The sequence below is a fragment of the Gymnogyps californianus genome, chromosome 16, assembly GCF_018139145.2.
Source record: "Gymnogyps californianus isolate 813 chromosome 16, ASM1813914v2, whole genome shotgun sequence".
In the NCBI taxonomy this organism is placed as follows: Eukaryota; Metazoa; Chordata; class Aves; order Accipitriformes; family Cathartidae; genus Gymnogyps; species Gymnogyps californianus.
In genome coordinates, this window is record NC_059486.1 from 12,127,847 (window position 1) to 12,152,859 (window position 25,013).

Genomic DNA, 25,013 nt, shown 5'->3' on the forward strand with positions numbered 1-25,013 from the left:
AAATATTCCCAAACTGTCAAAACTAAAAATAACTAGCTGTCAAACTATTTACCTTCTCAGTAAAAAACACTGGTGAAATACACACAGGCTAAATATTTTTAATTAATCTAACTCTGCATTTTGGCCAACCCCTCCCCTCCAACTCTTAAAAATATTTCCCCGCTCCCATGGGAGAAGGGAGCATCCCTAAGCTGCGGAGGGCGAGGGAAGGGGCAGACAGCCGGGACACTTGCCACAGTCACCCAAACTCAGCATCACAGCCTCCCATCACTGTCTCATCCTCCTTTAGCTTAACAACACCTTAATAATGCCACAGTAACAAGCAGCTGTGCTTCCGGACAAAGCAGGGCACATTCAGGACCCCTTCTGCAGAGCAACAGAAGTTGCCATCAGAAAACATCTCAATAAAAACCAGCGTTTTATCACCACGACACAGCGATCCCGTCTGGAAGTGCTTCAAAGCCAATATCCAACAACTAACAAGAGCCTCTTGCTGTCACGTGGGGCTGCTGCTCTGTCTGTTTTATTCCTGTGAAGAGTGATCGCGGACGGCTGATTATTGTAGCAGATAGTTGACCTTTATCTAAAATTCCATTAAAAAGCTTTATTGACTGTAGTCTTGCGGGGTCTTTCAGGATTCACTGGGTCATTTATTCACTGTCGCATATCCATCAGTTTTTAAGCTCTTAGGACTGCTCGAGCTCTAGGAAGGAGCTATTTTTTTTGTCATTTTTAACTGTTTTTAAGACTGTACGAAGGGGTGGTTTCTTTTCTTCTCCCTCTCCAGTGTGGCTAGGGCAGAGAAGGTTATCTTAAAGCACATGAAAAGGAGAGAAAACCTGGCAGTGTGGCACGGCTACTTCCAGGGCAGGTTGGCTTGTGCACGTGGGTGCAGCACAGCCATGCACTGCCTACAGGTACCCAGGGAGGATGCCTTTTTCACTACAGTCAACAGAGATTCAGGTCTAACTACTTCATACAACATCCTGGTGAAATTCATAACTCCATATCATCATGCCAGGCTTTCATCAGCTGAAGCCACTTTTTCTGGGCCACGTGCCTGTCTCAAATAGAAATAAGAAAAATAAAAGAATGGTTCAAGCCTTTCTGAAAGAGAATTTATAGAAATGGTTTATTCAAGCTAAAAAAAATTCTGGTGACAGCTCCCCCAGGCTTCACAGGAGTGTCCTGAAAGGATGTTACTCCCTTTCCCATTCAATGACAAAAAGAAAAGAAAACGGTGGGAGGAAGACAATGTATGCATCAAGTGAAGCAGGAGATCTGGAAAAAAATAGTGTGAATTTGTCTTTGAGGAATATGTTATAATGCATATATACATGCAGACTGAGTTAAGGTTGCACAGACATCTCTGGCATTTCCAGAATTTGCAGCGCTTGATATTTTTTATTAATATTATATATTACTATTTCATATTTTACATTTAGTTCAATGTACATTCAGAGAAAAGAGAGAAATAACACATTTAAACATTCATTCTGCGTTTATTAAAATCTTTGGGTAAAAACCAAATATTCCCAAGTCACCAGTAATGCTTTAATTCTGTAATTATTTCTACATCTGAACTAGCATTTCTGATTAATTTCAGAAGTATATTTTTTCCCTTTCTCAACACTTTCACTTCTGCTGAGTTTTCATCCTAAAATGATGCTTCAGTTAATCATTTATTTCTCTTGCCAGTAATAATCCTGCCCTGCTTCCCCATTCATACCAGCTTGGTTACAAGCGATGAAGGCCATGCGGAGCCTTCTCCTCACACGCAGCCAGGCTGCATTCCCCACGGTTTGTATGCTCTCATTTTCTATGCATTTCCAGATCTAAAACCTTCTGTTTTCTTTTCCCTTGTTTGCTCTTGGCAGCTATTGGCAGGAGACATCCTCTTAATGATCTTTTTCTGGCCTTCTAGACGACTGCTCAGACTTCTACAGATCTTTCATTATTAACGCAGAAGCCTTGTAAGTCAGTTTTAATGGCCTGTGCAATTTTTATTCCTTAGCAGGAGACATAACCTCTTCCATATGGATATATGTTTATTAATATAAATCCTTAAAATCATTTTTCCTAGTGAGAATAATCAGTAAAAGCCAACCGGCGTGTATTACACCTTGTACTGGTTGATCCAAAAATCAAAAAGTAATCTTTGCCCTGCAATATGTGGAGCATGGCAGAGAGAAGCGGATAATCTTTTTCCCTGAGGTTGCCTAGGCACCGAACAACAGCGAGGTTTCTTTGCACGGTCCCGCCATTCCCCTCCAGACAGAGGACCGCATCCCAACCACAGCCGCTTTCATTTCTCTAGCATGGGATTCATTACCTGGTTTCAGCCCCTTACTATTATTCCTGGAATATCTCCAATCTCCGTTTCTATTTGGATCGGTCACAAAAGAAGGATGGGTCGTTCGTGTTAGGGACGTGTAACGAATGCCGACAAACCCACTTTTTGTCTGTGACTCGACAAATTGCTATTAGTGCTCAGCCTTCATTACCAGCACATCCTCACTGACGGTTTAAATGGGGCGACTTGGAAAACGGGACAAAATTCTGCCATTTATTTATAAAGAGAGTGTCCTCGTTTCTTTCTATAACCAAGGGGCAATTGTTCATTTATTCCATTAAATGTTTTCCTGCTGTACAAAATGATTCCCATTTTTCTTTTAAATACACCCTTTGAGTCTCAAGATGGAGTTAAATAATAACATACACCACAAAAGAAATGCAAGCCATTCCCAGTGCTGTTGGATGAGATTTCCGTCCTTCCAGTTAAGCAAGAATTGTTTTCTCCTGTCTCTTTTACAACTCCTCCATGTATACCAGGAGACGACTTCTGTTTAGCAAATAGCACAAAAGCTGATGTTACCCCTTCTTTACTCATTATTTCCATCTTTCCTCGTTTACTATGTTTCATGTAAGTTTGTCAGTAAAGGAGGTAACAGAGATACTCTTGTGCATCAAAAGACAAAAACTGCCTGAAAATTTGTGACACTGATGCATGTATTCGTCCTGCTGGGATCTCAAAGCTGTGCTTCATTTTTCCTTTTTTTTAAACTAGGTAGCCCATAAAAAAGTTTAATCATGGCAACATAGCCCATTTCACCTATCTTTATGGTTAAACTATGTTTAGTGGCAACCCACCTAACATAATGGGCAAAATTTATGTTCACAGATGGCAAATTTTACAGTACAGACCAGACCAGCAAGGCCACAAATTAATCTCCAGTGTCATAAGAATTTCATTGCACACATGTATAGATCATCTGTCAACAAAGTGAGCAATATGACTGTCAGGCACAGCAAAAGCATTAAATGCACACTTAGCCTCCAAATTCTGCCCCTTGACATATCTGGGTCCTTCAATTACACCAAGCCATGCTGGCTGGATTGCAGCATGAAAAGAAACAAATTCCCTGGACCACAGCACAACTAGAGCTCCAACTCAATCTTAAATTCTAGTTATTGAATGAAAACAAACAACCAAGACTTAGCTTAAGCAGAGCAAAGTCAGTTTGGACTGATGAAAGGGACTGGAAGTGATAGCTGGAGCTTCACATATAACCTGCAGCATCGCCCTGTAAGTGACATTACTGGAAGGACGAGGGTTTAACAAGTGAGTATCTTTCAACACAGCACGTTGCTGAATCAAGAAACTGTTTCCAATTGCTTTTCAGTCTCCAAGCTTGGTTAAGAGTCCCGAATTTTACCAAAACGAGGAAGAATCTGCTCTTGTATGAGAACTGAAGTCTGTTTTGCTAGAACAAAATCCAACATAAAATAAAATACTACACAACACAGCATGAAATAGTAAAGAGGTGCATAAAATTGAGCATATCTGTTCTTTTGCATACTGTCAGAGCTCGAGGTTGGCATCAAATGCTGTGTGGAGAATGACTTGACTTTGATCTATCATCTCATATGAGCCAGACTGCAATTCACCTCGCTACACTTATAACAGATATGATTAAAAACAATCAGTTATATTAGGCAAAAATATATTTCCCAAGGCAAACATTCACTTCAATGTATTTTTCTCTGGCTATAACACACAGAAATTCTATGTATATAAAAACCTTCTGGGTTTTTACGGACATTAGCATTGAGCTGAAAAACAGGGAAAGCCTGTGAGGGAAACTGCATAAATTAGATGCAGGCGCTATAGTGATTATATTTCCTCAGCGTAATTCCCTGCCTACTATGTAAACTTCAGCTGAATAATCTCTCCATGGGCCCCACGTATGTCATTCAAAATAATCATAGCAACAGTTGCTGGTGCTCTTTCCATCCTGAAGGACGGGTGAACCAGCAGAATTGCATTTTGTCTCTTACTTTCAGCATTCAACTGAAGGTTAAATAAAAATACTTGCAGTTCCTGTGATGAAAAGCACAATGCAAGCAAAGCCAAATAAAAGACCAGACAGGCTAGACTACATAGAGCCCATAGTGAATTTTCCAAGGAAATATTTCTGGGCACATAAAACATGCTGATTTATTGTAACAGAAACATCTCCTGGAGATGAACCGATTCCGCACACTTTTCAAAGAAGGAAATCCCCATGGAAACCTGCCTTCCCAGCAGCTCGGGAGCACCGAGATGCACACTCCGTGTGTTGGGAGAGCACTGCAAAGTGACTCCCGCCTGATGGCTGGAGACATGCAAGTCATAGGGGCCTGTGGGAGAAGACTAGGGTCTCGGCAGTAGCCATGCTCTTGTGGGTCATCCTCAGGCTCCCCAGTTTGTAGGCTCTTGACTCCCTCGGTGTCTGCTTCCTTGAAACCCCAGGTTAGTTACTGTGCTCAGCGCTTCCAGAAACTATTTTGCTTTTGAAAGACAGCATTTCAAAACTACCTCTGCAAGAAGTTTTTGGTGTTTTCCTGGATGACAGAAATATCAAAACTCTACCCTCGCATCGTTTGTTACAAGGTAAATGTTATTTTAGAAATTCCAATGGAAAGAAAACATCCTCATCTTAGGTTGTCTCTAATACCTAGGGAATTTTATCTGTGGTGTGGCAAAGAGAACAAAAAATTGAGAATTAAGAGCTGATGTTAAATCCTTGCAGAGCCTTAGGCAAATTCCATAATCTCTCTGCTATAGCACTGAGGATCAATACACAACTGCTGAAACCTGACTGCTCCATGAGGTTGGTCCATCTACTGACAGGGGATACTGGCCAAAACCACATTTAACGAAGAAAAACCAGTAAAGCCAGGTAAAGGCAAGAATAATTTGGGTTTATAGGAAGACCCTTCCTGACCCAAACCTTTTAAAGTCTGGTTAAACCCTATGATATTTCTCACACATTTACGCCCCACCCTAAGCAGATGGAAGCACTTGGGGTATTACGGACCATTTCTTTCCCTCTGCCTTTGCATTGCGCTATGAACCACTTGTCCTGATTCATGCAGCAATCTCTAAGTTGAATGATTTGAAAGTGCTGCATAAGGTTTGCTGCCTGTTTTCTCAACGTCTGTCCCCAAAGTGCACTTCTGTCATGTTCTGCGCCCATCGTTCTCAGATCAAAAAGTATGAATCTGTTTTGAGGTTTGCTAGCATGGGCTGCAACTCCTCCTTTCCCAAGCGTCTCGCATTCTCACAGCATATGACACTTTTTAATTACCTTTTGGCCCTTTTATTCCCCCAGTCTGGCTCACATTTCTCTCCGAATTTGGTCTCTATGCAGCTCTGAACCCACAGTCTGACAGCTAAGGACATAACAAATATGCAGCACTAACCCTCGGGGTGGTTAGAAATGCCTGAATTCTCCTATTACAGGCAGATTCACAAGTAAAGGTCACCAGAAAGTCTCAAAACTTAAAACAAAAATGGGCCACACAACAAGCAGTCAAAAGCTTGAGGAAGCAGGATGGGCTATCTTACAGAAAAACCGAAGACGACTTGCAAAGTTTGGATCCAAATCCTGGCTCTGCCAAAGACTTCCTATGCAAGCTGAGGCACATCTCATTTTCTCACATCTCACCTCCTCTCTGTACAATGCAACAAAATAGTTCCTCACCACATATGACCTGTGCAAGATGTATCCCATGTACTTTGGAAAGATGGTGAGAAAGTTGATAAAAAGAGAGGGAGCTTCACCAAAGAAACGGAAAACCCTCCTGCAAACTGCCTAGCAAAATGGATCGCAGAAGTTACCCTGGCTGACTTACACAGGCATAATTTAAGAGGCAGAATTATGACTATAAGCAAACAGAATTAAAACAAAAAATAATCATACAAACATTTACAGCTCATACTTTAAAATCAATTCCCATGCTCCAAAAAGTGTCATCCACACAGATAATTCAAGACTATTTATAGTTTTCCCCAGTTGGAGAGGAAATGCTTAAGTTCTCTCAGGAAAACACTGAATGTAACCAAAGAAATTACACCTGACATCAGTTTGTCCCTATCTGTAGACTGTTTAGCATACAGCACTTTAAAAATTCTCTTACCTTAATACAAACTGGTCTGCTAGAGAGTCATCAGCCAGGGAAACATGAAAGGTCACAACGTCACCTTCTCTGACCGGGTTGAGTGGTAAGCGAATAACGACGTTTTCATCTAGCCTCAGTGAAGACTGTTTTAATTTGTCTTGATTTGGGTAAACAATGATGCTACCAATCCTCTCCATAGCTGACAAAGCCTTGTGTTCATTATCTTGACCTGCATGGATATTGTTTTCCCATTTTGCATCCTCTGGAGAACATTCCCCATCTGCTGTATAAATCTTATAGAAGAGCTCCACAGTAATCCCTTCCAGGGAGGCTGTCTCCTCTGAAACCAGGGGCGGAGGGGAGCCGAACCAGCTAGGAGATAATTGCAGCTCCGCAACACATAATCCTAGATGACCTGTCAATCTACAGCCGGCCACAACTTCTCTAGACTCCAGGAAAGCAAACATCTTCACACAAGGCAACCTCTCCGCAGAATTATAGTCATCCCAGTCCTTCCCCGCGATATAGAACAAGGTTTGTATTTTAGGTTTGTTGGAATAGATTGAGCTGTCAATTATGTGAGATTTTAATTTCCAATTAAAAGTGAATTTATTTGTGAAACCAAAAGATGCAGAAGTCAGCATGAGGTCCAAGGGAACAGCCTGTTCAACAGAAAAGGGTCCATACGTGGCATTTAGGACAGGTGGCAGTTTGGCTTTGTATATAAAGAAAGAATCCACCCTAGACTGCAAACTGGAGTTCCTCATGATATCCTGGTTGGCTTCTTTGAGGAAGAAGAAAATATCAGCATTGCAGATGTGATAGCTCGCGGGGAGATACGTTGGCAGGTTTGAAAATCTCTGTATGCTGTCCATGATCCCTCCTCGGCTCTCCACCACTGCAAGCCAAAGATAAAAGGAAACAGAAAGACAACTCTAATGTTTGCTTAGCATGCCCCTCAGTTTTTCTCAAAAGCAATGTATTACCAGAGATCAATACTGTTAGCCACAACTACGAAACAATCTGACACAGGTACCACGGAATAACACTGTTGGCTCAAAGCTCACACACTGAAAACATCCCATTGCATCAGCTGTACAGCTCCCTTTTCACCTTCCCCAATCTAACATCTACTTGAAAGCCATTAATCAAGTCCTGGATAAAACAAGGAGGAGATTGATTGGCCAGATCCCAATCTAAGTTCCAAAACTTTTTACTGGTTGGCTTTTGGTCTTTTATTGCCAGATCAAATTTACGACTTTTTCTCATCCATGTTTCAAGATACATAAGAAACCGGCATATTGAATATTAGTAGGCAGTAAAACAGAACATTTTCTTTAGTCTAACATAGTTAACACACAATGCAATGGGGGGTTGCAAATCTGCATCACTCCCAATCCACTTTTGCCAGGTCAGCAGTTTGGAAGTTAGCAGCAAACTGATAAAAGCTTTGTGTTCTTGAAACCAAAACTTTTCACACAAAAAAATATGGGGTTTGATAGAGGTCTCAGTGGGATGGATTTATAGGCAAGAGTGAACTTGAGAGAAGGAGAGAAATCCTTTACATGCAGAAGGTTCGCAGACGCTTAGAAGGATTTTTTTATTTCATTCCAGAGGAGAATGAAACACATTTGGAAACCACAAAAGTTTCTCTACAACACAATGGTCAATCCTCCAGCCAGCGCTGAGCAATTTTTCCCAGGCAAGAAAAGATTCCAGAGGGAGGGAGGGGTCAAACAGGCGTCTTTGGTTTGGGCCAATCGCTAATTAATAGTGAGATACATTCAATCTGGGCTGCAATTCTACCAGAAAGAAATGGTGGGTCTTTCAAACTAACAATTCATACGCTCCGACAAAAAGCTGGTGAATGCAAGCTCCTGGGACTGCCACAGAAGAAATAAACAGAAACCAAATGAATTAAAATGAAGCAGTTCCATAATGCGCAGAGATAACAAAGGAACAATGACAGATCCTAAGGTCAAAGCTCTTGTTGTCTCTCGCTGAAGCTTAGCGGCGATTTTACTGTTTGTCAGGAGTGGGGAGAGCAGATACACAATGCGACAACCGCACAAACAATTACACCTGTTACAAGCCAGATGACTCAGATACTTGCAGCCACAATTTAGCACAGATAAAAGCTCTAATATTTAAGCTATTTTTTCAGGTTGTGTATTTTTAAAGCCTACACTTATTGAAGACAGATTCTAGGGCAAATCTCATCCATTTGACTTTGCTCCACTCTTGTTCTCAGCTGAAATTCTGCTCATTTATTTTCGATGGCTTGATATTACCTACACTTGTTTAAATGCTTCTCGTTTCACCACAATACTTCTGCCTTTACTTTTGCTGTATACTTAATTGTGTCAAGGTTTTTCTGCAGCCATTGGAATATTCTTTGTGGGAACGAGTAAATATGCAAAAATATACAAAAGCATAACACAATTATCAGCAGGAAACAGTATCAACAGTTTCCTCTCTCACTACTCCACCTGGGGGTCAGATCAGGGCTTCCTCTCAGCTCCACAAGCAAATGCCATTGCAGAGCAGCTGCCACTCAGTTGCCCTACTTGGGTGTCCTCTCGTTTCTTATGCCCACGCATAAACGTTTCAGCCCATCTCCCATAACACACCAGTGCAGCCAATACCTGGGCAGCCAACACAGCCACCGACCTGGGCACTCAGCTGAAATGCAGAAACCCAGATGATGAGAAACTGTCTTCTCCCTTCCCCATGTGAGCACTGACCTGGGCCAGCTTGCTATGGTATCATAGCTCACATAGGGGACAACCAATTTTCTAGGGGAGAAAGCTGACTTTAGCCCTTCCCTTCCACATCTCTCTTCATTCAGATGTGAACGATGGGCAGCTGGCGCACTCCCTGCGGCATGCAGACACCAGAGACCCCAGTTCTCTATGGGAAGCCATAGGATGTGAGTAGTAATAAGCAATTCTGGAAGAAGACAGAGGCAGTCTCTCCAGGCAAGAGGCTAACGAAGCTACAAGCAGTGTAAGAGGCAGGAGGCACAGGTGAGACAGACACCACAGAAAGCAGTAGGTGCTGTGTAGCAGAGATGGACACCACTGCCTGTTAGCACCGGGCACAGGAGGCTGCACAAGGCAAGGAAACCAGAGCAACCTACAACAGGGATGGTGGCAAAGAGCAGAAGCTGGTGACCACCATTTAGCAGGGGTCAGGCAATGCCCCACTACTGCTTGCTGTGCTGTTCTGTGCAAGCCCCAATGCTTTTATCCCACCACTGAATAACAAGCTGCTCAGGAAACACACCTGAGTCAAACCTTGTCCTGCTCATAGCAGGAGGAGAAGGGAGAAAGAAGATCGATGCCAGTTCTAGAACCAAAGTCACCACGTGTTGTTTTAGCAGCTCCATTACTGCTCTGCTATTTATAGAGCACCTTGACACGGCATGGCTTGCCGTGCCGTTGTGCAATTGCACAACTCAGTCGCTGAAAGTGAACTTTGCTCCTGTGAAAGCCGAGGCAGCAAGGGGAGGAAGGGTGTTGTTTCTTCGCTAAGAAGTCAAATGCAGACAAGCACCTTCCTGGATTAATTGTAGATAAATTGAACTACATTTGAAAGCAATACTTTTGAGAAGTTGCATTTATCATAAAAATTGTGTAGCCATACAGATAAGCAACGGACACACAGCAGCAAGAGTACCCTCTGATTTCTGGGAGAAGAGCTAAAATTTGCCTTCTCCCAAGTCACACCAGATTGCAGAGGAGATTTAAACACTGACATAGTTCCTGAGCCTAAAGAGGAACCAAAAAAGAGGCAAGGCTTAAATGCATTTGTGTTTACATTATAGGACTCCCCCCCCTCCCTCCCACAGATATTTTATCTCTCTCAACCAGCAATTTACAAGAAGTTTAAAAAGGTATGTTTTTTCCTTTCCTCTGTTTCATTACAGTGGCAACATTCAGTGCCTCTTCTCAGAACTGGCACGAGGACTAGGATATCAGCCTGCTGTAACTCAAACAAAATGAGACACAAATTTTGTCTGAAAGCTTATATGGGAAGCCATAAACACCAGTAGACAGGGCTGGGCTTTGTCCTAGAACCAGCCTGCAACAAAATATGATATCTGAATTTAGCAGCATTTTATGATGCTGTAGGAACGTCTAAAAAGAAATACTTCATACGATGGCAGGCCAACACCCCGCCTTTTTAATTCGGCATGTCAGCACCACAGCGACTAATAAATCACCTGCTCCTTTAATAAGCACTCCAGCAAGATCAAAAGAGGGCAGAATATAAGATCAGAATGTGGGTTAGTCCTAATTATGTAACAAAAGAGAGCAAGAGTTGACGAAAAGTAAAGAGGCCAAATGAGCATCCTCAGAGCCCAGTGCTATCTCAAATGCTGAACACAGTCTGTTTCTCAGACTACTATGGCACTGGGGGCATTGAGGGGAGATGTATGGAAATAACACGTTGTTGGACATGACTTGAGATATTTAGCTTTAATTTCTAAAATAACTTTTACCTTGTAACAGGTTTTCAGCAGGTGCTTTGCCCCTTTTAAAACACTTGTTTGAACTAGCCAAATACTAAGATCCCTAGAGCAACAGGTCAACTTGTAAAATCTTATCGCTCCCATTTTATACCAAAACCCCTCTCTCCAGAGTTGGGCAACAGCCTCATAGCCCAGTTCATCCTGCAAACTCTAGGAGTGCAGACGGAAAGGAAATATCCTTCTGATGTTTCTGAAGAGCAGAGAGAGAGAGGAATCCATCGTGCACATAACCAACCATGCAATGCCGTGCATCAGGGAGATGCCCCTTCCTGGTCCTTACTCTGACCAGCTCAGACCTCAAACAAAGCTTCCTTTCTGCTGCCTTGATAATTTTTTATTTAACCATAAAATTATCCTTCGCTTTTGTTTTTAATCTTACTTGACCCTGGACTGATGCCATAAAAAGCAGCACAGGACTAAGGCACGTGCAAAGCCATAGCTGTAGGTCACACTGTGCAATAAAAATCTGCCATTCACGTAACTCAAGATTTCATCCAAGCTATATTTCTTAGATTTCATACATTTTAATAAGAAGCAAAACAAGTATCCTACTAGAAGGTAGTGGTGGCAGTGACAGGTCAACATTAAAAACTAATGCATCTACATTAAGCTGCAGTAAGAGGAAAGTCTTTAAAATTCATTATTTTGTAACTAAAAAGGGAAAATAACTCCTGTTGGAGCATAAATCCAAATTTCACATCTACATCTTCCCTCTACTTTAGCTAACTACTTAACAGAGGCCAAGTCTTCCATAAGCCCTCAGTAATTCTGAAGTTGGAGGTGTGAGGAACAAGAAGCATTTAAAATTGCAACTTTTTCAATATCCTTTTTCTCTGAAAACAAACAAGAAAGCCAATCCTGCACCTGTGGAAAAACTGTGAAAATGTTAAAATTCATCTTTCCTGCAGCATCATCAGAATTGTAGCGTGAGATCATACAGACACTCCTCTTTGTAAAAGAGGAATAATTTCAAGTAATGTGGTGCCAGTAAGTACTATGATGTTATCCATGACTCATACAGAGGCAATCAATGGCTTGTCTGTATAGGAGAAAAATCACCAGCCCTTCCCACCAGCGCTCACTAAAGACCAAACTACACATGTACATTATTCCACTATAAAAATGGCTCTATTCATAATAATTATTTTGCTCTGGAAATGCAGGCGTTATCCTTGAATAAAAACACACTGTATTGCAGAATAGGGTGTCTACACAAGGAAAGCTATTCTGAAACTGATAAATTATAGGAGAATAATTAATTCTGGACCAGCTGTGTAGGTCACTTTCTCTCATACATGCAAGGGGTAAGACCTGATGCTGTTTAGGGACCCCAGCCATGAGAGGTTGTGCAAGGTGATTTGGCCTGGCTACAGCTGGGAAAACTCCGACTCTTAATCTTGGCATCAGGAAAATGAGGAGGATGATTACAGCGTGAAAATCTACCACAAGTTTAGACCTCATTTAAGCACTATGAGTGGGATAAGTTTGGGTTGTTCAAGGAGGATTTAAGGAGCCTAGATGAACACCCGCCTCGTGCTCTCCCTGACTCATTCAAAATTTAATAAAATAACCTTGAAAGGAGGATGTCACTGTTTACTTCCCGCATTCAGAGTCCATCCTGTGACTCATCTCCTCAGTTTCACATTAGGGAGGAAAAGGAGGAGAAAAACCCTCCATAGTCCCACTGAGGAACAACTTCCATCACCTACCATTCAAAAACAAGCCTTACTCCTTTAGTACTTGAGGTAGTTATACAGTGAACCACAGTGGCACAGAAAAAAAAAACATAATAACAAACAGTCTTTTCAACTGTAACAGAATAATTTGAAGATATAAATGACACTGCAAGAAAGAGCTAAAGAAGGGTTCCTAATACTTTTTTAACATTAAATTAAAGTCAGCCCAGAAGCGGTCAACGTATAAAAAACTGTAGCATGAGAAAAGATGATAGGATCTGTTTAAGCTTTTCTCATTCTCTCTTCTTCTTATCCTAGTTTGATGTAAGGATAGAACTTGATGTAGGACTCACAACCAGTTTACAGTCCTTACGTTCAATCTTGATTACACGTTTGTGGAGACAGAGATTCGCTTTGCAAAACATTGCTAGTTGGGCAACTTGTTTTGAAAGACAAGAAAAAGGATGCAATTTAAAAAAAAGAAGTCTATTTAATCCAAACATCTAAAACTGAAGAGAGGTCAATTAACTTTTGTAGGCTTGGGATAATGTCTCACGTACTTATCTTCAAATGTCTCAGTCAAACTTCTGTTACCCAAGCTTCACTGCAGCTACGCGTTCTGGCCACCCTCCACGGGAGTCAGCCCATCTCATTTTAGATAGGTATCTAAGCCCAGTACACACTCCAGCCTCCCCTTTCAGTAAATCACAGAAAAGGGTATCTCCAGAATTCATTCATCCTTTCCTAGACACTTATATCTTAGGGGTAATAAATCACCGTTGGAGGAGCCTATTTCTATCCATTAACTCAATTGCTAAAGGTGGCCAGTGCAGACCTGCATGCTGGAGGTTTAGATGTCTATGGGCAAACAAGTTCTGGCCCATCAGATCTGATGGCTCACTCTTCACTAAAGCTTCTCTTCCCACACCACATGCCTATGTTTGCCCATCACTCTGCTTCCAAAAAGCTTGAAAGCAACATCTCAGGCCTCATAAATCTTTTGTCTACTAAAATACATCTTTCAGTGCAAAATTAAACCATGCATATGAATGAAACCCCTGATCAGGCCACAAGTTCAGTAATAAATTGTATTATTGTGTACCCAAGCAAGTCAAGTGCTTTGCTTGCTTACCATCGCCAAAAAATTAAGTTGGATGTTGAAGTTTCTGAGCTGGTGCTTACTACAGTTTTTACCTTGCATGCATTTTGCACAGTCACCCATACTGAAAGACATACATACAGCAAGGCCACCTACAGATAGTAATAAAACTGTACTGTCTGAAAGGCTGCCTATAAATCTTATTAAAGTAATCCGTTCCCTGAACCCAGATTATTACATTCACCTTTATGGTAGAATAAAAATTAATTTTCTCAGCTATAATAAGTGTATGATAAGAAGGCATCACTTGGGACTAAATAAAGATTATAATTAACTCCAACTGAATAAATCTAAATTTATCTTGGACTAGCAATTTGTTTTCATACATTTTCCTCTACAACTGAGTGAATAGGTACGGCAGGATTAGCATCCCATGCCAGTTCCAGCACTGCTGGCACAGAAAGGAGTGAGGCAGAGTGTAATCCAATACCCAAAAGGCCTGAAGATTAATTCAGGGTTCTCTATCAGCAAAAGTTTGGAAAACTGGAGAAAAACAAAAAGGCTCAAAACTGCCATTAGTCCGGCAAGGAAACCATGTGAAGTGTTGGACTCCAGAGAGAACACTGCTCGCTGCACTCCCTAAATCAGTGTTATGCAAAGACAGGAGCTCTGCCACGGGCTGCTGAGAGAATGTTTAGGGGAAGCATCCTCTGTGCTTGCCTGATCTTACTCTTTCCTTCTGAGTATCTGCTTTTGGGTGCTATCAGAAATGGGCTGCTGGGCCAGATGGATCTGTGCTCTGACCTGGTACAGCCATTCTTAATCTGCGCTACCTCATCTGCAACACCTCAGAGGTCATCCCTAAAGCAATTACAAAACAAGACGACACAACATTACACAAGCACATGCAAACACACAAACAAAATGGGGTAAAGTAAATGCATCAAACAAATACGCAAACTTTACCCTGATTTTTTTACTTAGTTGAAAATAAAAACCCTTATAGCAGCACTTTAGCCAGCAGATTAGAGATTTTTTTTTTCCCAAGGAAACGAGGCTGTACTTATAAAAGGCTGAGGAACTGCCTTGTTAAGCCACTACCTCATTATTTGCCATTCTCTGGGAAGACGATTGTTAACAACGTTATTACTGGGAAGGAGGAGTTCAGGCTTGTTTATCAAAATAGACCACATATTTATCCTAACCAGGGAATAGCACGCAACTCAAGCAATAAAGCTACTGTGCTTCCTCCTCTGATTTCCATGCCAGCCCATGCAGACATCAGATTTGCCTGCATAAGAAGATTTTATCAGGTATAAAGCTACAGCTGAACCATTATCATTACAGCAGAATGGTTCTCCAAGCGGATATATTTATTTCCAAAGACTGGAGTTCTTTTAGCTTAAAGGTGACACAGTCTGAAACCAAACAAATTTTTTTTTAGGATTAAATAAGAGTATGTATGGATGAAATATGAGTAAGTATTGCACTATAACCACTATAACAACTTAAATTCATCTCTCATGAGGGTTTAACTTTCCTAGATAGGACACCCTTCTGCTGCCCCAGCACCTTCACTCCTTTTTGAGAACTACCAGACTTGAGCACATTTCCTGCCCAAATATTAAATTGCCCAAAATTATGCTGTCCAAACCTGCAGAGTGCAAATTAACACTGGCTGTTACAGTTAAACCTGTCACAGCTTTTAAGCCAAAGATCCAGCATCTCTATAGGTTATGAAGTGGAAATTTTATTCCACCAGGGAGGAGAGAGATCCCCTTTCCTCCAAATGCTACCATCATGTCAAGGCCTGGAAGGACCTGAGATACAGGACATTAAACCTATGACATCTGTAACTGTAGGAAGGCTATTTCAGGTAAGTTTTAGAGGCTTTTATTGCTCCCTCTGAACCCTGTACAGTGGAAACATGGTAACTAAGGCACCTGGTTTTATGGGCTGGAGTAATAGAAAAAATAGTCACAATAAAAAAATTTTTAAAACTCTCTAAACATCCCTAAAATAGCTTTTCTTGAAATGTACTGGGATGGTTTCACCATCTGCGAGTAATGTGCCCATCCCCATATCCCGTAAAATCTTTATGTCATCACGTATTCTATTTATTCATCTCCGCCTAATTCTCACACGAATGCTTCTGGCCAAAGTCTTTGTTGTTAAAAACATTTATTCAAATGTGTCTGACAGAAAAAGCTAGAAATTAGATAAAATATATTGCTGTAGTACTACCTATATGTTGCACAGAAGCACTACGTGGTCCCATCCACGGACCGTACAAAGCACAGGATAACAGTGTTCCTAACCCAGGTGTTCATCGCCTCCCAGGGCCAATGAGTTCTTGCCCAGATCTCTTGGGTGTAAAATATTCTTTCCATTAAGGAGAAGGGGATCATTCCAATGGGTGAAGGACACAGAACAAATACTGAAGGTGAACCTATAGAGAAAAAGTGTGAGCATGAAGAGAGCACGGGGACACTGAATACTCTCTCTCCAAAAACCAAGCAGAAATGAGATGAGACATTCACAAGGTTTCTCCTTCAAGTCTCCATCAGCCATCTCCAGCTCCCGCCTCCTCTGACACAGGCAATACAGGTATTTGCAGAACTAAGGTTTTCCAGCCCAGATTAATTCCCTGAGAGCTAGAAGGGAGTCTTCCTCCATATCACACTCAGCCCAGCCAAGGCTACCTCGGTGCAGATAACTGACAAAACTGCTTTAACTGCCCAAACCTCAGTGCAGGGAGGGTGCCCAAGAGAGGAAATCCCCCATGAGTTTTCTCATTTAATGTGGCTGTTGCAATCGCTCAGGTTGCTCTGCTGGGCTGATCACTGGCCTAACTTGCCATTTTAGTTTTGATCAGGGGTGTTGATATGGCGGTTAAAAGTCACAGGCTGCTCTTGGTGAGTTTCTCTGCATCTCTCATACAACAGCAACAGGGAAATTGTCCTGCCAGTTACAATTAGAGGCATTAGCACAGTGGCTAAAGGTCACGAATTCATCAGCTGAAAGAACTGAATGACAGAGCCACTATTGCAAGCTAAACTGAAGTTTAGAAACACCTGATTAACCAAGGAGGGTTTCTGTTCTGGTTACCTGGAGGGGAGAGACGACTGCTAAATCCGTGCACACACACACAGAGGTTTTGCATGACCTGCCGCTTCATGGGCAGAAACCCCATAAACACAATCCATGAACACCACAGCCTGCCCCAAGGTGTGTCCCCCAGGCGTGAGCAGCGTTAGGATTCCCTAAAACTTCCTTCTCCCTTCCAGACACCCCTCAGCTCTTCTCGGCCAGAGGTGGAGATGCCAAAACCAACCCTGAAAATCAAGGCACCACCAACTCAGGAAGGATGATTTGCACACCCGGGCAGCACACCTTTGCTATGGGGGGAGTCAAGAGGCACAGCCACCCAGGCTGAAGCTAAGCCGGGTGACAGTCCCAGGGATTGCAGCAGGGCTGCCAGACCTCTCGTCCAGCTCCCCACCGCATGGCACTGGTCTTGGCATTGCTCCTTACCCTGGTGCAGAGTTGGTACTTCCAGTGCAGAGTTGGTACTTCCAGCTGCCAGCATTGCAAACCCCTGTGCATCCCTCCTGACACCTGATAAATAAAGTTTGTCACAGCTATTGGAGGTTCTCATTGCTAAAGAGGAGGTTAGGAGAGGGCTCCCTACTACCGTTATCCAAAGCAAAACTCATTTTTCCTCAGTGATATTTCATAAACAACAGAAAATGAGTATGTGTATGGGAGTGTGTGGATATATTCTCCAAACAACAGAAAGGCCTTACAAGGCAAACACATTCAGTAAAGGCACCAGGTGATTGCAAAAGTAAATCTCTTAAATATATGCTCTAAACTATTAGCCAACTGTGAAATATTTGTATTCAGTGTCAAAACATCTATGTCACACAAAGCCAAGAGACTGACAGGAGAAAGGCCAGGATTTATGTTAGCTGGGGTCTATCTGTCATGGAGATAGGAAAGCTGAGAGAGAGTCCTTTTATTAAAATCACTCTCCCGCTGCAGATATTGATCTAAGCAGCTGAGGTTGAATAGCAAAGTGCATCCCCATCTCTCATAAAGTTACACATGGGTACAGCAGTAAAGGACTGGGGTAAATGCCCTCACAACCCCAAGAAATGGCACCCCAAAAGGAAGCGGGCAGGGAACAAGGGGCACTGGTATAAACAGCATCCCGCGACGCCACGGCACAGCTGCCTTCCAGGAACCAGAAAGTCCCTCTCAACTCCACTTCTCCAATTTTCAGGAAGCCTATTTTGCTTCCCAAATCACTAACGCAGGTTACCATTACTCACAGATAGAGTTCACCAACAATACAGAGAAACACAGTGCTGACTGCATTGCTTGTATTCCCATTTTAAGGAGCAAATGCCATTTCAAAAGGATCCCTCCCTAAATCTGCTTCAGCATTTTCAATTTTTCCTCTAAGCAATAACAGTAGTAACTTCTGCCCCAGTTTGGGCTGATCCCTCCCTGGCAGTTCTCCCTCGGCTCCTGGATGATCCAGATCCGGGCTGCATTTCTCTTTGCAAACCCCAGCTTGTGACTGCAGTCAATGGTCTCAAGCATTACACCTAAAGATGAAATGAAGCAAAGTAAGTTCAAGTTCTATATACTACAGCCTTTCTACATTCCTGCATCCACAGGTTACACAGGTACATCATTTTATAGCACTTCTGATTCTCCCCACAGAAGCTTCTGCCTTTGGTGATATTGAAAAATTCCTTGCATAAGCCAAAAATTACAGGATATTAAAATGCTGGCAGTAGATTCTCCAAAGGCTTTGTCAGAAAGAGGTAAGGTTGGTCCAAAGCCTTTCTCCAGAGCAATGGGCTTTCACTGGATTCTCCATCCTGTTGTTTTGAAGCTCTTGGAGGAAACAAGCTCCAAACCGATGGGCCCGAACAGCCGCAGGAAAGCACAAAAGCAGCTTACAATAAAACCTCTGTAAAGTTATTAAGAACACAGATATGTCTTGAATGCACAGAAAATCCTCTGTCTTACCAGCACTCATCCATATCCCACAGTGACTGTAATCCCAGGAAGAGTATACACCATGCACGGCCCCGCTAGGGGACCGCAATAAAACAAAACAGGATGCAGAGACATGCAAAACAAAATCCTGGGTCCAGCACCAGCCCCATGGCTCTGCCTGAGCACTGGGAGCAATTCTCATTTCACTCCCCATTACTGTTGCATTTCTCACCTGGACAGTGACCCTGACTACACATGCTGATTTTTGGGACTGTTAGCAATGTAGATAGTTAAATTCCTGGTTAAATCTTTGCAGTGTTTAGGTCTGTGGAAAGAAGTCAGCTTTCACTTAGGTTTCCCCACTGACCTCCAGAGGTGCAGGCTGTTGCCTCCAGCAAGATTTGTGTCCCCATCCTGCAAACACACATGCACATATATCATTTCAAGTGTGTGTGCAGTCTCACTAAGTCAGGGAGTTTTCCCACTGGGAAATTTAAGCACAAGCTACAAAGTTTCAGGACAGAGACCTTCGAGGCCAGCCTTTTAGCTGCTTCAGAAAAAGCTCCATGGCTTTACAGATTCACCACTATTAGTTCAAAGATATCTGCGCCTTTTTTCTCTGAATCCAATCTTCAACCTGCACTTTGCATTGCTCTCACAGGCAACCAATATTACACTAACCAGATTCCCAAAGCAACATGTGCTCTCTGACTCTCATAGGAGCAACCACATAGGCCTAGTTCTGCAGTTCAGACATCATTAAGTTATCAATTTATATCTGCCTTTCAAGGAATAGCACATGAAAACATGAATCCTTCCTTTCTAATGACAGCTTCCCCCCCGCCCAAAATACCCAGAACAAAACTTTCTGTTTTCTCTCAGATTCCTTTACTTAATTCAACATTTTATTTTTGGAATGACAACAGCCTCGAGCAACTCCATTAATTTGTTATGGAGTAAAAGAGCTTCGCATTCCTAGGGTGATTGCTGACCTCCTCCCTTGCTCCCTTGCTTATTGAAACAGTCCTGCTCAAGCACATCCCGGTATCAGAACAAAGCATAATTTTTCACGCTTGAATGCATTATTTTACATTATGAATACACATTTGACATATTTTACAAATTCACGGCAGATGCTGTCAGAACGGACAAAATAACCATCCCTCGGTACCACTTTTCTCTTACTACAATGATCAAAGGCTGCAGCTTGTCATTCACACGTGAAGAACGGCTCCTCTTGGGGAGAGGAGAAGGAGCCTGCAGCCTCACCCAGGACTTCTTGGGTGTTTGTTTCTCTGTCTGTTGCCGATTAGCAATTTAGAGTTCGATTTTCTAAGCACAAGGAAAATTCCCAATAGCTCTAGAGGAGGCAGTTCAAGGAGATCTTGTCAAAATACTGGTATGTAAAGAAAGTGAAACCTTATTATGGCTTTCGTACTGCGATGCACCAAATACAGTTATCTTGCTCACAGACAATTATTAACTTATAGGCAAAGAATAAAAACTCTCCAGCAAAAAACAAAGTTGGATGAGGTCATATTTGCTGTGTGGTTCACTTGTGTTAATATATTCAGGTAATAAAAGATAATGAGCATTAGCTGACAGCATTTTCAAACTCTTCAAGAGTCAAGAGAAGTAAATTAGATCAGATTTGAGATTGCCTGAAAAGGCAAAAAGCTGGATCTAATTCTTTTCTCAATGACAGGGCAATTATAAAATTGAGAAAGAGTCACAGGACATCACTATCATAGCCCAACCCAGCATACTGGTTAGGAAACTCCAGATCGTCAACATGATGATTAGTTTAGGATTAGTTTAGGCCAGTGCCTCGACCAGAGCAGAAAGTGCTCACCTACCAGGATAAACTACCCCAAGGATGTGAATTGGATGCACACTAATTTATAGCAGTGTTTCCCAATTTGCCCTATTACCTCTGAATTGAAACAATTCACTGATAGCAATCTGTAGCAGCTTGGGAAAAAGACTGAGGATTGAGAGATCTGGAAAGTCTGGGAACAACCTTCCCACACCAGGAGTGTTCATGCCTAAGGTTAGCCTGTAGTAGTAGTTGTCAGCTACTTCAGGGAAAATGAACCACTTAAGAATTAGGAACCAAATGTGGACCAGTAATAATTTAGTGCAGAGGTTAGAAATACAAACAGCTGCCCCCTGCTCCTCTGGGCCACTTCCTACATTAACACAAGTCTGCAGGCCCAGTTTCTGGCTGGAATAAGACCCCATAAATCCAATGTGACCTCATCAACCCCAATCTCATCTATGTGCCTCTGAATGCAGAGCCTGTCCCGCTTCTGCCAAAGGCAGCAGCATTGCTGACACCCTAGACCCTGCAAACTCATACCTACAACTGCTTCAGCTCACCAGAGAGCCAGCCCAGGGTTTTGCACATGTATGGCAGACAGCAGTCGTGCATGGGCATGGCCCAGCATTTGCGCATGCTGAGGATGCAGCTCCATCACAGCTCAATGTCAGCATCTGCCCGTTTGAAGCTGCCGTAATGGGCAGTGAGAGGGAGCCGCAAAAAAGCTGTGTTCACCTTCTGCTTAGCGGCATCTCCTGTAAACCTTTGTGTGGAAACATCACAAGTGCAGTTCAAGTTTGAGTCAATTCAAGTTCAAGTCATATCTTATTACATCCAGTACTGCTCATCTACCCATAGCCTAGAGAATAAAATTCTGCAGAAACTCAGCATAGAGGTCACTTCAGCACTCTGCTTCGTCTGGCGTTTATAACTAGAGCTGAGCACATAATTCACACTGCATAATTTATCCATGGGATTTAGCCCATGGAACACCCGAAGCAGATAACAATTTCTTCATACTTATTTATTTTAGAAAATTCAGTCAACTTCTCCGCTTATTCTGAACTCCACAAAAAGATTATGAACCTCTGGCTGTATTCTTCCAGGGCTTGAGCTCTTGGCTAGCTGTGATCAGTCAGATTAATTCACCCCTTTTCAGTCTTCTACCTTCAACTATTCTTGTTTCCTGAGTGAAGGAAAATGTGTGCAAGCACTAAATCTCAAACTTGCTATTCTAACATTTGGATTCCATTATCCTAGAGATAACATATAATCCTATAATGATATGTAATAAATTAACATTTAATCTCATATCAGAGAGTTCAAAGGGATCACAGCCAGCTGGTGCTAAAATAAGCATTTGCTAGAGGCTGCAAGAGTGGGAGCCGAAGACGAGAAGTGAGTGAGATCTAAACTGCTGTGACGCTTTGGCTTGGCAAGACTGGTTGGCAAGGAAAGGATCAAATAAACCCCTGATATGAAGGGGACCTTCTCCAAAATCAACCGACCTGTGCCCTTTCGCTGTGAATGTAGTCCTTGCACTCCATCCAACGTGGAGGAAGGGAAGATTTCCTACCTCAGAGCTAACAAGCAGGGAAGGTCATCGTCATGCAGTGCTGCACAGGGGACTTAATTCGGTGCTTGATTTGTCCCCTGTTTGTTAAGGTGCATAGATCTGACGAGGCTGGGAACAAGCACCCAACCCAAGGCTGAGCTCTCTCCAGCTGCGGAGATCCATAGCCATCCCCTTTGTTTCCCCTGGCCCTACTTTATGCACATGCAGAACTGATGAAAGGATGTACAGTTTCAACACAGAGAAGCCAAAAATCATTTGTCATTTTGTTCCCCTTTCACACACCTTCATACATAGTGCTAATACACAGACCACTGCACAATCTTCATTAATAACAACTATTAATAAAGTTTTCTCCACAGAGGCTTTCTTAATAAATGCACATAGTGACTGTGGTGAGGATGATTCGTTTCTCTTGAAGACAGATGCCATTAAAAGTCCCCGGCAGGAAGACGCAGCCTCCCGAGCTGTGCAAGGCAACAACGATCACCAAGGGCTGCTGACCGAAAGAGCAGAGAGAAATCCCTGACTTGCCCAAGTCCCTCCGACTTCTACCAAGCTGAGATTTCACTGTTAGGGTAAGGGGATAAAAATTGTCTTTATCTTCCTGGATGCTCCATGTGCTGCCTCTGTTGTCCCAGCTACGTCCAATGGCATGGTACATTTTTCTGGAAATTTGCAGACCCAGCACTTAACCTTTGTTCATAGGCAGCAGCAGCAAAAAAAATACTGACATCAGTCAGATTCAGGTCCTTCCTCTGAATCCAAAGACACACTTCATTGCTCCATCTCAGACTGGAATACACTTTAAAAAAAAAAAAACTGTCAGGTAGCCAAGAAAGCCAAGAATCCATCACAGACACAGACAGTATTTTAAAAAAATACTGCCAAACCTCTTTGCTAGTTTTCAGTGAAGACACATCAACCTTACTGCCAAATTAGCTAGAAAGTAAAGGCAGTTAAAAAACATCAAGAAAAAGGAAAGAGAGAAACTTAGACAGGATAGCAAATAAAAAAATACAGTGAGCTGAATTTCACAACTCTGGACACCAACCACAGTTCTGTATCTGAAGAAAACTTAATAAATAAAAATAACAAAAAAATCTGAAGGGTTATGGAGTTATCTTTGCTCCAGCATATAACACACATTTCTATTACCCTTACTGGATTAGCCAAATGAAGATCAATGTATCTATAAAACTCAATGGCACGTTAATGCAAACCTTAAAAAAGATAAAATGCCTTTTATCTCAGTCTTAGGAAAACCTAATAAAGAATTAACAGTCCATGAAGCCATGGAATTTCACTCAAGGCTTTACTTTATGCCAGGACTTCCTACTCCATTAATTTTTAACGGACAGGTTTCCCCAGGCTTTGGGACATGTCAGTACAATTGTACATTGTCATTAAAATTGGTCCTGTATTTTCCTTCAGAGCTGGGATAGGAACCTCGTTGTAGTATGTAGACTTAAAATATAGACAACATCCACAATGGATCAGAAATGTAAATCTGGATGAACTGTTAAGGTAAATAAATATGCAAAAAATGGTGGACAAATATTGATTTTGATAATGATCTGACAATTAATGAACTTATGAGCTAAAACTTTCACCTGCAGGATGAGCACTTTGGATCAGAGCTCATTTGTAACATCAGCATTTCAAATTTATATCAGAAGGAACTGCCAGGAATCTACTAACGCAACACTAGATGTTGAATCTTTAAAGGGATGCAGTCAAATATTAGTCTAGGATTTCACTCAAGATTGGTTCTCAGAATTAACAAGCCTTCAGTGACTGTCATGGGCCGTGCCGGGAGGCTGGGATCCATAAAGCCAGACACCCCCAAGCTCGGTGGGAAACTGGTCTCATCCAAGTTCCCAGCTATATTTATTTCTACTGACAAACACATGGCAGCAAGACCAGAAATTTCAAATGCCAGTACTTAAAAACCAAATTAAATCCAATACTTCTGCACACATTTAAAAGTTGCTTGCTCTCAAAAGGGCCTGAATACCTGCAGCCCCCATTGACATTAAAGGAAATGCAGATGCTTCCCACTTCTGCTAATTGGGGTGGGCTTGACTTGGATGCCAAGGAAAGGGCCCACTCCTTTTAGACAGCCATGGGTGAAGACTGAGGCCACAGTGCCCAACTGCAGCAGGATGCTTTTCTAGGGGGAACGTGCCAATAGCAGGAGAGGCACAACACAGAGCCCAAGCTCATACACTCTTCAAGGCTGACAGGTTTGGGCTTGTGAAACAGCACAGGGCGAAAAGAGACAGCAGTAGGCAGGGAAAATAATCCTGAGGAAAAGCGGGAGGCAACAGTTCAGGAGAGAGTGTCGGGAAGAGGAGTGAGCAAAGAGGCAGCAGCAGGAGCAGGAATGACACTTGACTGTACAAAGATTGAAAACTTGCTACTTCCATTTGGGAAAAAAAAAAAAAAAAAATAATCATCAATCATCGGACCGAAAAGTTAAAAGCCACTTTGAAGCCTTTCCCTCCTCCCTGGGATGAAGATGTCCTGCCCTTAACCCACCTGGGTCAGGTAGGAAGAAAGGCTTTCCTGCCTCGGAGGTCCCACCAGCACAGCATCCTCCCTGGGAGCTAAAGCTCCTCAGATGCCGCCAGTCTTGAGCACTATTTGCACCAGTTTACCTGGGACCATCCTCACCTCCCTTTCCACTTCTGCTTCTCCCCCTGCTTTGGGAGAACAGCTGCTTCTCCCAGGCACTCTGAGATTAATTACTCTTGGTTCCTCTCCTGCACAGTGCCTTCATCTGGAAAATGTATTTAGATAACTTCTCAGGCAGCATATTTATCTGCTGGCCTCAACATCTGCCTGAGCATAAA

The 25,013-nt window shown here is 42.4% G+C and overlaps 1 protein-coding gene across 1 annotated transcript in view; it reads right to left on the bottom strand.

Annotated features, from left to right (window-relative positions):
- TMEM132B (transmembrane protein 132B) overlaps nt 1-25,013 on the bottom strand; it is a 258,825-nt gene that overhangs the window by 178,415 nt on the left and 55,397 nt on the right. Inside the window, exon 2 of the mRNA XM_050906609.1 lies at nt 6,463-7,342. Within this exon, the coding sequence (XP_050762566.1) occupies nt 6,463-7,342 (880 nt within the window). The remainder of the gene's footprint in view (nt 1-6,462; nt 7,343-25,013) is intronic.